The sequence below is a fragment of the Megascapheus bottae genome, chromosome 27 (assembly GCF_031878675.1).
Source record: "Megascapheus bottae isolate mThoBot1 chromosome 27, mThoBot2.hap1, whole genome shotgun sequence".
NCBI lineage: Eukaryota > Metazoa > Chordata > Mammalia > Rodentia > Geomyidae > Megascapheus > Megascapheus bottae.
Genome location: NC_143535.1, coordinates 8,468,513 through 8,481,786, shown reverse-complemented (window position 1 = coordinate 8,481,786; position 13,274 = coordinate 8,468,513). Strand labels below are relative to the sequence as shown.

At 49.6% G+C, this 13,274-nt stretch overlaps 1 protein-coding gene across 2 annotated transcripts in view; it reads right to left on the bottom strand.

Moving 5' to 3' along the window:
* Positions 1 to 2,605: 2,605 nt before the first annotated feature.
* The window catches only part of Drd2 (dopamine receptor D2), a 56,661-nt gene continuing 45,992 nt past the window's right edge, over positions 2,606 to 13,274 (bottom strand). The window contains exons 2-8 of one of the 2 annotated variants that reach the window (XM_090319805.1): positions 11,535 to 11,850; positions 9,770 to 9,879; positions 8,402 to 8,538; positions 6,840 to 7,030; positions 5,813 to 5,899; positions 4,190 to 4,517; positions 2,606 to 3,019 (exon numbers count right to left, since the gene is read on the bottom strand). In XM_090319805.1, coding sequence (XP_090175931.1) covers positions 2,826 to 3,019; positions 4,190 to 4,517; positions 5,813 to 5,899; positions 6,840 to 7,030; positions 8,402 to 8,538; positions 9,770 to 9,879; positions 11,535 to 11,819 — 1,332 coding nt within the window. In that variant the 5' untranslated portion in view covers positions 11,820 to 11,850 and the 3' untranslated portion in view covers positions 2,606 to 2,825. The remainder of the gene's footprint in view (positions 3,020 to 4,189; positions 4,518 to 5,812; positions 5,900 to 6,839; positions 7,031 to 8,401; positions 8,539 to 9,769; positions 9,880 to 11,534; positions 11,851 to 13,274) is intronic. The other variant, XM_090319806.1, reaches the window with a different exon arrangement.

The following is a 13,274-nucleotide window of genomic DNA, read 5'->3' as shown; positions in this document are numbered from 1 at the left end:
GCTCCTTCGTAGCTGTGTGATTCTGACTCCCACCGAAGGTGAGGTATGTGGGGTACCCACCTGGGGGGAAGCCTGGCCTTGAGCTGGGAGCCTCTTGTCATGCTGCATGGAATGGAAGGGCAAGAGGGTGCTGCAGAATCCACTTGTTATAAAGGGAAGCGAATGTGCCTTGGGCTAAGGAAGTCCTCCACGGAGAGACACAAGCTCCTACGGCAGAGGAAAAACTGAGAGGGGGAAATTCAGGGGCTTCCTTTTTAACCCCCATCAAGAGAAAGGGGCCAGGGGCAGGGCCTTTTTGTAGAGTCTGCATTACTGGGTCCCACTTCTCTCATTCCTTTGCCCCTGAAGTGCTGGGAAGGAGGGGGAGGGGAGCCCAGCCCTCCTCCTGCCCACTCTAGCTGTCAATCTGCTGTCTGGAAGAAAGACTTGAAGCTTCAGGATTACTGTGGGCAACTTTCTCCTGCCCCGCCTCCCGCCCCTGCCCTGCCCTCTTCCCCTCTTCTCTCTGACAGGGCTCTTTCTCAGATTCTTCAGAGGCTTAGCTTCCCCTCCTGCAGCTCCTGGGTCCTAACTCTCTCTGTCTCTCTCTGTCTCTCTGTCTCTCTGTCTCTGTCTCTGTCTCTGTCTCTCTCTCTCTCTCTCTCTCTCTCTCTCTCTCTCTCTTTCTCTCTCCCTCTCTCTCCCTCTCTCCTCTCTCTCTCTCCCTCTCTCCTCTCTCTCTCTCTCCCTCTCTCTCTCCTCTCTCTCTCTCTCCTTTCTCTCTCTCCTTTTGTCATTTATCCCTGATCTAATCTCACAGTAAACTGGAATGCCCTCAGAAGCTTCCTTGTGAAGCGTTCCCATCCAGGTCAATAGCACCCATAGATTGGGCGCCTGGTGTGATTCTGTGATATCGGTTGATTGAAGGGTGGGTGTCAGCAGCTGAGGGGTCCCTGAACAGCTGAGGGTTTCTGAACCCCATAAGAGTCTAATTCCTTTCCCAGGAAGTGGTCATTGTTACTTGTCAGCACCAGAGATATGTCAGCCATTGCTGGAGTCAGGGATGCCAGAAGATTCTTCCCAGGGCAGAGCGCTACATTTGAGTTCAGGAAGAAGATCAAAGTCCATAATTAAATGTTCAGGGCAAGTTAAGTGCTCCAAACTTTGGTGCTAAAAATATTGTATTTAGCATGCAAATTATTCCCTGACAGCTCCCTGGAGCCTGAGCTGTGGGTGCCCCGCCTTGTTTGTCATCACCCTGTTATTCGCAAGGTGCTCAGAACATTCTTCTTTCACTGGGTTCATTTATATTTCATATTGCACCCAAAAAATCCCCCACCAACTTTCTGTTGTTGGGACAGTGCCAACTTGCAGCCCCTGAGGGATTGGAGCAGTCTGTGGCTTGGACTGGAGTGAGAGAAGGGACATTTGGCTAGGTGACAGAACTCAAGCTTCGCAGCAGAAATGGGACAAAGGACAGAGACAAACAGGGGCCAAGAGATTATCTATAAGGTCACCTTTTTCATGAGGCTTTCTCTGACCCAGTGGATTACAAGAGCAAACAACTGGCCCCTCTGAGCCACCAGACAGGACCTTGAGACGTGAGGACATACAGCATTCTTCTAATAGTCCCCTGCCAGACACAGCATGTGGGGCTATCCTGAATGCTAGAGATGTTGGCACAGCTCTGGGCCATCCGAAGGCCCTTGGAAGAGACTTTTGTCCAAGTTTTATTGGTTTGGTGCATGTATAGTGATGTTACAGAGTCTGGGGCCCAGGGGCTCTTCAGCTGCGGCTCCCATCCTCCCACAGGGCAGGGCAAGGCCAGGTCCCCTGGTACCCGGCAGTCTCTTAGCCATGGACTCCTCTAAGGCAGAGGCACTGGATGAGAAGGGAGACAGGAGAGAAAAGAGGCCATAGAGAAGAGGCTCTGTGGCAGAGTGGAGCTGGAGGAAGCTCCCCTCTTGTTTGCCCCACCGCCAAGAACTCCATTCTTCAACTCAAGCCCACACACAAGTCCAAGGCAGGACTTCCTGTGCATTGGAGGCCGGTCAGAAGGTGGCCCAATAAGCTGGGAGCTGACATTTCTCTGCCCACTGATCTTCTTGAGGTCCTTGAAGATTAGGGTTCCTTCCCACAGAGGGTGTGGAAATTGCATGGGGAGCAGTAAAGGGGCAGGGAGTGGCTAGGACCCACTGTTACAGAAAATAGAGGCTCACGCCAAGGCTACGGGAGCTAAGATGTTTGGCTTAGATTTCTCTGATGTCTGATATTTACATGGGCTTTTCAGGACTAAAGTTCCCCTGGAGGGAAAGGTGATGGTGGTGGTGAGAGAGCCTGCTTCCCCCCTCCCCCACCCCCTCCCACCTCAGGGGTCCTCGACATGTGACCTGCCACTCCTTCAACTCTCTGCCCCAGAGAGCTGAGAGGACTAGACAAGCCCAACACACTGGGAGTACTGGCCAGATGCTGAGCTTGATTCCGATCTCAGTAACCCCAACAACCCCCCAGCACCCCCAGAGGAGGATCAAAGAAGGTAGCTGCATCTTTGGTGCCAAGGAGACGAGTCCTGGTGGTGGGAGTGGAGCTCTGTGAGCTGCCCTGAGCCCCCGGGGTGGGTCCAGCCTCTGGGCTGGCACCGTGCCTGGCTCCCCAGCCCTACCCTGGCAGCATAAGGGTGTTCGGGTAGAGAGGGGCAGAGAGCCAAGCTAACACTGCAGGGCCTACAGGACAAACAGAAGGCTGAGTCCACCCAGGACCCTTGTGCCCATGGCTTGGCAGGGGTGAGGCCTGGCGGGCCCAGGCAGGGAGGCGAGAAGCAGCTGCTGTGCAGGTGGGTCTCAGAGTCAGCAGTGCAGGATCTTCATGAAAGCCTTGCGGAACTCGATGTTGAAGGTGGTGTAAATAATGGGATTCACTGCACTGTTGACGTAGCCCAGCCACGTGAAGGCGCTGTAGAGGACGGGCGGGATGTCGCACTCACAGTGTATGTTCAGGATGTGCGTGATGAAGAAGGGCAGCCAGCAGATGATGAACACGCCTGGGGAGAGGGGAGGGTCAGGATGGTCCTAAGCTAAGGAAAGACTGGACTGGGCAGGCTCTGTGCGGGGTGGGCATCCATCCAACCTACTTCACCCAGGCACTGAGCCCTAGCCTTGGATGCAAGCCCTGCCTCTGACATTAACCTGCCTCAGTCAGATTTTTCTACGTCTGACAAATGGGTGAATCGTCTGAAAGCAGACAGGAAATGGTAGCATTCTGACCCGAGTCAGTAGGTAGGGATGGAAGCCCCAGGACTATTTCCCAGTTGTTTTGGAGAACACTTCCTCATGCTGAGGTTGGAGGAAATTTTCTCCTGGCAATTGTGGGACACACAGTCTGGGGAGAGGGAGCGCCAAATACCCATCTCATTGAGCTCTCAGCGTAGGAGGGCTCTGCAGTATACCCAGAGCCAAGCAGCTCTGAATTCTAGCCTGTCTAGACTCCCGTTCCAGCCTCCTCCCCATATCCCCAGCCTTGGATGTGTAGAGACATGTCCCCTCACACTGGCAAGAGGCTGGCCCAGAGTCCTCATGGATAACCACGTAGGTCCTGGCTCTAACCCTCCCTGCTACATCTCAGCCACCTCATCGGCAACAGGCAGCTTCCTAACTGATTGGATCCCATGCTCCCATTCATAAATTGAGGACAGTCACATCTGATCAGTCAAATCCTGGGATGGTTGAGGCCTCAAAGGGGGCTTTATAATAACACTTATCGCTGTATGCTGTTTTACAACGTCTCAGTAAGATGCTTCCTCTAACCACAATAACCCCGAGAGGCAACCCAGCCTACAGGTGGGGAGGCCAGACAACGAAAAGGCACCTGTCTGGAGTTATGAGGTTCAGGGCATCGCAACAGATCAAGGACATTTACAGACTCTGGAGTTAGATGGGCCTGAGCCCGAACCATTGGAAACTCCTTGCTGAAGTCATAGAACCACACAAACCCTTGGTTTGTCCATCTGTCCAATGGGTACAATGAATCTACCTAATACCAGGTCTGCCTCTATGCCAATAGGTATGGCCTATGTGTGAGAAAGTGCCTGATCCATGACTTTCCAGCCATGGTCAGGAAAGCACAGCAGGGTTGGGGATTTACAAGGGTGGATCCTTTCCCTTGGTCAGGACTGAGCAAGACTGGGCTGTGGCTGACAGAGAAACCAACTCACCCAGAACAATGGCGAGCATCTGCGTAGCTTTCTTCTCCTTCTGCTGGGAGAGCTTCCTGCGGCTCATGGTTTTGAGCGAGGTCCGGGTTTTGCCATTGGGCATGGACTGGATCTCAAAGATCTTGGTGATCTTGGGGTGGTCTTTGGCATGCCCGTTCTTCTCTGGTTTGGCGGGGCTGTCGGGATTGCTGTGGAGACCATGGTGGGAGGGGTCGGGGAGGGTCAGCTGGTGGTGGCTGGGTGGGATGGGGCTGTACCGGGTTCTCTCGGGTGGGCTGGTACTGGACAGCATTTCCATCTCCAGCTCTTGGGCTCGGCGGGCAGCCTCCTGCATCAGAGGCAGACAGCTCTGGGTGAAGCCAGGCAGGTTCTCGGAGTCTCCTGGCTCACCTGCTCCCCGCTCCTGGCTTTCCCTCAGACACCTCTAAACACGAGCGTCACCATGCCAGGAAGGTACCACACATTTCTCAGGACTCTGAGAAGCTGTTCCCTGGCCCCCTTCCCAGAGCAATTCTTAGGTAACCATACGAGCCTCAAATTATTTGAAGACTTAGTACCCTCGACTTCTCTTTAATTACCTGATTGGTACCAGGTACCAAGCAGCTGGCTGCTGGGGATTCATCTCTGAAGGACATTCGGTCCTGCCTCTGAGCACAGGCTTGACACACACACCCGAGATCCTTGCTGGGCTGAAACATGGGACCCTCATTCTTGCTTCACAGGCACAAATGGGTTGACCAGCCTAATCCAGGAGCTGGAAGGCTGACACTTCCCCGGCCTGAGGGGCCCCATTCTCTAAGCCCCATGCCCAGAGAACCGGGAGTGGATTCATTCACAGTCCCCCGGTTCTTCCTTAGACTCCCCTATCAGCCCAGACAGTTGGCTGCCCTAAGCCTAGGTTGGCACTTCACTTGCAAGCACTTGCTTCGGTCCTGTCTTTCTAGTACCAGTGAATGACAGGGTCTTCCTTCTCCAGGGCAGCTCACTTTGACTCTGCATGCAGTGCTCTGTGGCTCTAACTTGAAGCCTGATGTAGCTATCATTGGCCTACTTCCGGATCTGCTCCTCGAGATGCTAGTTTTAGGCTGAGTTTCTCTGCTGGCCCCTGTGGCTGCTCTGCTCCAGCCTTACCCAGCCCCTGGCCCCCAGCTCCAGTACCTGCTTATGTAACAAAGCAGCTCATGCCAGGACTAAAAACCCAGGAGTGGACACAGAAGACCCATAGGTATGTGCTCAAATGTGTGCTCTGTCACAAACTGTTTTAGACTTGGACAAGTTGTCGAAACTCTCTGAGCCTCAGTTTCCTCTTAGAACTACAGATGAATAAGATCTGTAGGACTTACCTCCCGGGGTCATGGTGAGGATTTGATGAGATAATAGGAATAGGTAGGGGTTTGAGAAGGGGAGCTAGTCATCATAATCACTGTTATAGCCAAGTCCCGTCTCCCAGGTTTCCTACATGTACCATGCATGTACACTGGCTTGGAAGTGTGCTGGAAAGTCTGCTCTCAGCTGAGGCAGAGTTGGGGTGCTACGATGGTCTTTCTTCTTTGACCAGTTGGTGAGGGCTAGTAGACTTCCCTAAGAGTCCTGGAGCCCTGCATCCCTGGCCTGAACACTTACCATTCTCCGCCTGTTCACTGGGAAACTCCCATTAGACTTCATGATAACCGTGCAGAGTTTCATGTCCTCAGGGTGAGTGCAGTTGCCCTGTGGAATGAGCCAGTATACGGGTCATAGGAGGCAGTAAGGATCTGGGGTGGCGAGGGGTCAGTTGAGGTCCATGGAGAACTCAGTCGTGGAACAGGGGTTTGGAGATCAGGAGATCAGGGCCCACAGAAGGCATCTAGGGCAATGATGAGTAAGTGGGCAAGAGCAGGGACCCAAGGACCCTGTTTTTGTAGAGCACCTGCTTAGGGTTTGGCACCATGTTAAGCCCATGCTCACATCCTATCTCACATCAAATCAAGACCACCCTGAGAAGTCTATTTTAGAATTCCCATTTAAGAGATGAAGAAATCGAGGCTCATAGAAGTTAAGCAACATGCCCAAGGTCACTCAGGGAAACAAACAAACAAACAATAAAACACAAAGTGGTAGTAGTGCCAATATCTGAATCTGTGTGTCTTATCTGAAAGCTCTTGTTCCTTCCATACCCACACTGCTTCATGAGGAAGGCCAAGTGGAGAGGAAAATTCATTCAAAATAATAGCAGGGAGATGAGCAAGGAGAGAAGCAGGGAGAAGAGGTGAGAAAGCAGGAGCTGTGCAGGGAGGGAAGAGGGACAAGAGTGGTACAGACTGAGAATAGCATTGAAAGAGACAGAGGGAGGAGAAGAGTGAGAAAAGAAAAGACAGAATGGAAAAGAAGAAGCTAAATAAAGACAAAGAGAGGCATCCAGGAAGGTACCAAGCAAGAACTGCTGTGTCCAGTCACAAAGACCCCCAAGTAGAAGTCTGCCCCAAGTTGGTGCCCACCATGTTCCCCCAACTCTCTTTCTGGACATTCAAGTCTTTCCACTGAGGTCCACTACCCATAACTCAGCTCCTGGCCCTCAACCAGCTCCTGGCATCCACCTGCACATGGCATGAGCTCCCTGGGGAATGGTTGGGTAAGGACACTTAGAGGAGAGTAGGGAGGATCATGGAACCTTGAGTGGAGTCTTCAGGTTGGCTCTGAAAGCTCGGCTACTGCGTTTGGTGTTGACCCGCTTTCTGCGCTTTCGAAGGACGACGTAGATCTTGATGTAGACCAGCAGGGTGACAATGAAGGGCACATAGAAGGAGACGATGGAGGAGTAGACCACAAAGGCAGGGTTGGCAATGATACACTCATTCTGATCTAGGGGGAAAGAGAGTCCCGAGTGGACAGGGCATCAGTCTGGGCTACTATGTCATCCTCCTTGTTGAGAATGAAGAGCTGGATTCTCCACTCACCGTTATTCCCTTGTGACTTGCTTTCTTATTATTAGTGTCATCCCTCAACATACAAGTGAAGCCAGAGTATTCAGAAGAAATGATAAAAGCCATTGGTACCTCACCCTAAAATTCTAGCAACTTGGTAAGGTTAAGAGTGGAAGGATTGGGCTGGGAGTTTGGCCTAGTGGTTAAAGTGCTTGCCTAGCATGCATGAAGACCCAGGTTCGATTCCTTGGTACCACATACATAGAAAAAAGCCGGAAGTGGTGCTGAGGCTCAAGTGGTAGAGGTCTAGCCCAGGACTGGCAAAAAAAAAAAAAAAGAGTGGAAGGATTGTGGTTTGAGACCCTATCTCAAAAATAGCCACCAAAAAGCAGGGTTGGACATGTGGCTCAAGTGGTAAGCCTTGGCATAGCAAAGTAGGAGGTCCTGAGTTCAAATTCCAATACTGTCAAAAAATAAAAAACAAAATGATACCAGAAAATTATTTGTATTATTATCCTGAAGGGAAGCTTGGCTACTTTTTGATTACAGAAATAAGATAATTTGGTCCTGTTAGCTGAACTCATTAGTGTTCTCCTATGTTTAATATTCTTTCATACTCACATTTAGGTCTACCAGATGTCTGTTTAGTATCACAAGGCTCCTTAAAATAAGTATAATGATTCTTTTCCCAACATCTTAGAATTTGTGCCACACATATTCAAGGATTTACTACTTTGTCTTGCTCTGATCTCTAGAGGTGCATCCGCAACGCTTATCTCCCTGGTGAGGAGAGGCTCCCCACTGGCAGGTGCTTTGGGCCTCTTCTGTCTGAGATGCTCCTGACTCTGCCATCCACAGAACAGTGATGGCATCACCTCACCTCTTCCCTGTTTCTAGATTTCCTGCTCCAGGTAGCTCCAGCTTTGCCTAGGCTCAGTTGGCCCACTGAATTGCAGTCTTAACACAAAAATACCATTGCCAGGGGCGCATGGAAGCCCAGTACTGCACACGTGCAGTCGATGAGGCTGTCTGGCTTGCTTCAACTTAATAAACCAAGTTGAAATGGCCAGACATCTTTCTGAACCATTTTTCCCCACTCTTCATCCAGCGCTGTTGTGCCTTGGGCCATTGCTGCCTTTGTTACCTTTTCTAGCCCAACCTGGAACAAGTCTGACCTGGGCTGGGCCCTAAAGATCCAGCCTGGCTGCTGTCCAAGTTGGCTAAATGAGCTCCCATTGGATCTCTACCCACATCTGTGCCAGGGACTCAGAGCCACCTGAAACTCAGACAAGACAAAGACCAGACTCACCTGTGTTGTTGAGTCCAAAGAGCAGTGGGCAAGAGATGGTGAAGGACAGGACCCAGACAATGGCAATCATGACGGTGACTCGGCGCTTGGAGCTGTAGCGTGTGTTGTAGAGCATGGGCATGGCCACAGCTGTGTACCTGCATGGGTGGAAGTCCTGAGTCTGAGTTGCAGGCCTAGGGACCTGCAAGGGTGGCGGACACACCCTTGCTCTCTGGGCTAGACAGTAGCAATCACTACAAAGCCTGCGGCCAATCCTCATATCCAACCCTTCTAATCGTTCCCCCACTCAGACTCCACTTCATTAAGACTGGCCAGCTACCCTGTACTCCTATAATAAACCTACCATTTTCATTGTTGCACCTGGGCTTTAGGCTTTTTGAGGGATGATGGTCTGAGTCTTTACATACTGAAATGACACTAACTGCCTCTGTGCTGTATCCATAGGAACTAGAACTGTTCGTTGACCAATAGACCAATAGTCAAGAATCTTATAATGAGATTTTAGCATCATTTACTGAAAAATGGGATAATACTGAGAACTTTAGAATCATCCTTTACATTCTTCTACCTACTACTTCTTATCCATTAACTTGTTTCATCTTTTAAGAATCCCATGCCAGGTGCTGGAGGCTCACACCTACAATTTTAGCCACTCAGGAGGCTGAGATCTGAGGATCACATTTTGAAGCCAGCCTAAGGGAGGAAAGTCCATGAGAATCTTGTCTCCAATATATTACACAAGAAAAAGGGAGAAGTGGCATCGCGGCTCAATGCTAGAGTACTACCCTTGAGAATAACAAGCTCAGGGATAGTGCTCAAGCCCTGAGTTTAAGCCCCAGGACTAACACATACACACACACACACACACACACACACACACACACACACACACACACACACACACACACACACATCCCATGATGTGTCAGGAGCATCTCCATGGCATCATCTGTGTAAACTGGTGAAATGCTCCAAGAAACCAGCTGGGGAAAGTGTGTACAGTCTGGACCCTCCAGACCAGTTGATTGGAGCTGGACACAAAATGGGGGGGGGGAACAATACTTTATTAACACTAATGTTGTCATCAGTGTCTAGAAAAATGAAAGAGTTCTAAGAACTTCCACAGTCCTCCATAGGCACATAAGAAGTAAACGTGCTAGACTATACTCTTTTAGACCAGTCACTGTCTGGGAATTTTTGGTGATTTCACTGTACATAAATAGCCTATCTTTAGGGGCTATTCTGCATTATTATACCCCCCCACACACACAATAGACTCATGTGCACACAGCCAGCTATAAAGCATCACTGGCTCAGAGGAGAGATGAGGTAATCAGAAAGAGAGAAGGCCATCCTGGCTGAGCTCACCTGTCAATGCTGATGGCACACAGGTTCAGGATACTTGCTGTGCACATCATGACATCCAGAGTGACAAAGATGTCACAGTGAATCCTGCTGAATTTCCACTCACCCACCACCTGAGAACAGAGCAATGTGATGAATAGACAACAGGAGGGGACCTTTGTCTAGAACTGTGGCTTCATTTCCTTAAGACAGTTGGGTGGATTCAGAGCATGGCTTGTGGGAATCATATGGGCCTCCATTGGGGTGTTGGGGAACAATGGAGAACAGTGTCACCCACAAAATACTGGATGCCTGGAGGCCTGACCTGTCCACTTTGTGCCAAGAACTTTACACAAAGGAATTTCAACCCACCTAAATGGCAGGCCTCAGTTTCCAACCTTATAAAACATGTATGCAATCACCTTGTCTATTTGGCATGTATCATTACAGAGACAACTATGATTAGCTGTATTTTCCTAACGTTCTGTGTTTCTGATGCTCTATTGTTTGGGAACCTGCCCAGGAGAGGCAATCCCTCCCAGGCCTAGATAACCTCTTAAGCCAGAACACCACCTCTTGTACTCAAGTCAACTACTCCCTTTACGCTCTGCACACAAGCGCAATATTTCCCTCATCCCAAATTGTCTGAAGGCCAATCTCAGGCAACTACGAATACCCAATGACCCAAAACCGCTGGAATCACTCAGATCAGATAATCCCTAAACTCCTTCTCCAATAAAAGCTTTTCCTGCGCTTTCTCCTGGCCCTGGCTTCTGCCCCCTGACTCAAGCCTGGTGTTCTGTTTTGCACCCTTATGTGATATGCTGTGTCTTTTCTCCCTAGGAGAGCTGGAGTAGCACTGAATTGTTTTCAGTGGCACAGACCTCTTTATGTCTCCATTCAGGGATACCTCTTATTATCTGGGTATCTATGATGATTATGATTCTTGGATATCATTTTAGAATTCCTACCAAGGAGGAAACTATGCTTGGAAGAGTAAAGTGACTCAAGGCTCAAGGCCCATTGGCTCAGCTCTGGTCCTGCTTTGGTCTAGGTTTTGTAGGCCACATAAGTCCTTCCATGTGTACCTCAGTGTGTGTGTGTGTGTGTGTGTGTGTGTGTGTGTGTGTGCATGTTGTGTGTACATGCCGCAGAGTCAGGACCCTAAAATGGTCAAGCTTGCCTGATCGGTATCTACAAACATCCCCGACACAATGTTTGTCTCAGCAGAGGACTGTCTGCTCTCCATCTTGGGGTACAGAGCTAGGCTGTGTCCTGTGTAGTGCAGGCCACTGCACTCTCTACCTGAGGTCCTGGACACAGATATCAGGATGAATTAGAGCAACAGTTAGGCTCCTGACATGGAGAGAGAGGGATGAGGGAGTTTCAGGGTTGGGATTCTTGCCAGTTACTCACATTTCCAGTACAAACTATGGAACGAATTCCAGATACAATGTTCTGGCTCGAACCTGCTGGAGAAGTCACCCAGCCTACCTGACTACCTGCTGTGTCCGCTGTAAAATAGTGGCGATAAAGCGCATCTCCCAGAGCTGCTGAGAATGATACAGGAAAATGCTCGCCTAGAATACCTAATACAGGACCCGGCACTTAGAAAACACGATACCCATGGTAGCTGTGATTATTAAAGAGAAAATCTGTCGAGTCCACAAGAGAGAGAGAGAGACCAGCTGGGGAACTGACAATGCATTGGTAGAAACCAGGGGGAAAAAACCAGCCTGAAATCCAGGCTCTGGAGCAGGCAGAGAGCCAGACGGGGGCCCAGACCTACCTCCAGGTAGACAACCCAGGGCATGACTAACGTGGCCACCAAGAGGTCGGCCACAGCGAGGCTGACGATCAGGTAGTTGGTGGTGGTCTGCAGCGCCTTCTCCCGGGACACGGCCATGCACACCAGCACATTGCCAAAGACGATGATGAAGATGAGCAGGGTAAGCAGCATGGCATAGTAGTTGTACTGGAGCCGGTCTGCTTTTCCTTCCGACTCATTGAAGGGCCGGCTCCAGTTCCGCCTCTCCAGATCATCCTCATACCAAGACAGATTCAATGCATCCATCGGGGCAGCTGAGCCACGTGGTGGCAAGACTCTGCCAGGAAACACAGACGCAGGGGGTGAGCAGGCGGGCCTCCAGGGTCACTGCCCCCCTCACAGGGCTCTGGGCTGAAAATCAATCATAGGTAGTCAACAGAGAAAATTCTCTCACCTCGGGATTTTAGTTTATGCATCCAATGTTGTTTCTCTTAAAACGGTGTTGGGGTTGCTGGCACTTATGCTAGCAAGTTCTTGCAGATAGTAGAAGGATTGAGTATGTATGCATTTTAAAAGCAATAATAATAATAATAGTGCTTGGAAAGAACTGATTATTCTTTTACTTCTTCAACACACTCAAACACAATCCACGCACCATCCCCACATTAAGTTGGCCAGGAGACCAGCTTCTAGTGGTAGAGAGACAAGCAGGCGGTCATTCATTCTTGATATACTATAAACATTTGCTAAGCATCGCTCTATATTTTGCCATAAACAGAGACAGGAGAAACAATATACACGGTTCTACAATTCACATTCTGGGGGGGAAAAAGTAATACCCGGTTCATTTAGCTATTAAATCTGAGTGCTAAAGAACAGGAAATGTAATAGGGAGGAAGATATGCATATGCTAACTTAGGTATTGAAGGAAATTTTTCTATGGAAAGTAGCAGATAATAGGCTCCCTTTGGGGCCAAAGGAAAGAGACTAAACACGGGAAAAGCATATGCAAAGCATATATCTATCATTAGATGTCAATTATCATTAGATAATAGATATCAGGAGAACTGGAAAGACCTTTGGGACAGCAGAAGTCTACCTGGTCTTGCCACGAGCTGAATCTTCCTTAAGTGAGATCACAGCAAAAGTTGTGGCAAGAGCTAGACTTGATCTTAAAGGTAGCAGAAAGCATACAATCACAACTATCTTTTTAGCAAGATGATTCTGATTGCATTGTAGAGTGTGGATGGCAGGGACTCAGGCAGGATACCAGTGGAAGACAATTGGAGAAATCTGAGCAAGAAATGATGGGTCTGGATATATCCAATGAAAGCTCCAAGCAGGAAGGAACTTCCATAAAGAGGTAGAGACTAAGCACAGAGTTCTTCAAGCAACTGGGGGAGTGGACAGGGCAGGAGGGAGGAGAGTATGATGTGCCAGTCATGGAGAAAACAGCACAGACCCCACAGTAAGTGACTCTATCTGGCTGTGAGGTTGGAGGAAATTAAATGGCAGGGATACTCATAGGCCAGAGTGGATATGATCAGATTGGGAGCCCCTGAAAGGTTCAGGGGAGAGAAATGACCACAGTGGATTGGGTTCTGGAAAGATCATTGGCCGTTATGGTATGGAAAAGAGTTCAGAATGAAGAGGTGGTGGTCACAGGATGAAGGGAGTGGTGAGGACTGAGGTAAGTATTCAGAATAAGGAGCCAACTTAGCAGTCAGTCTCATGGAAGTTGGCTAGTAGATAAATGTGGAC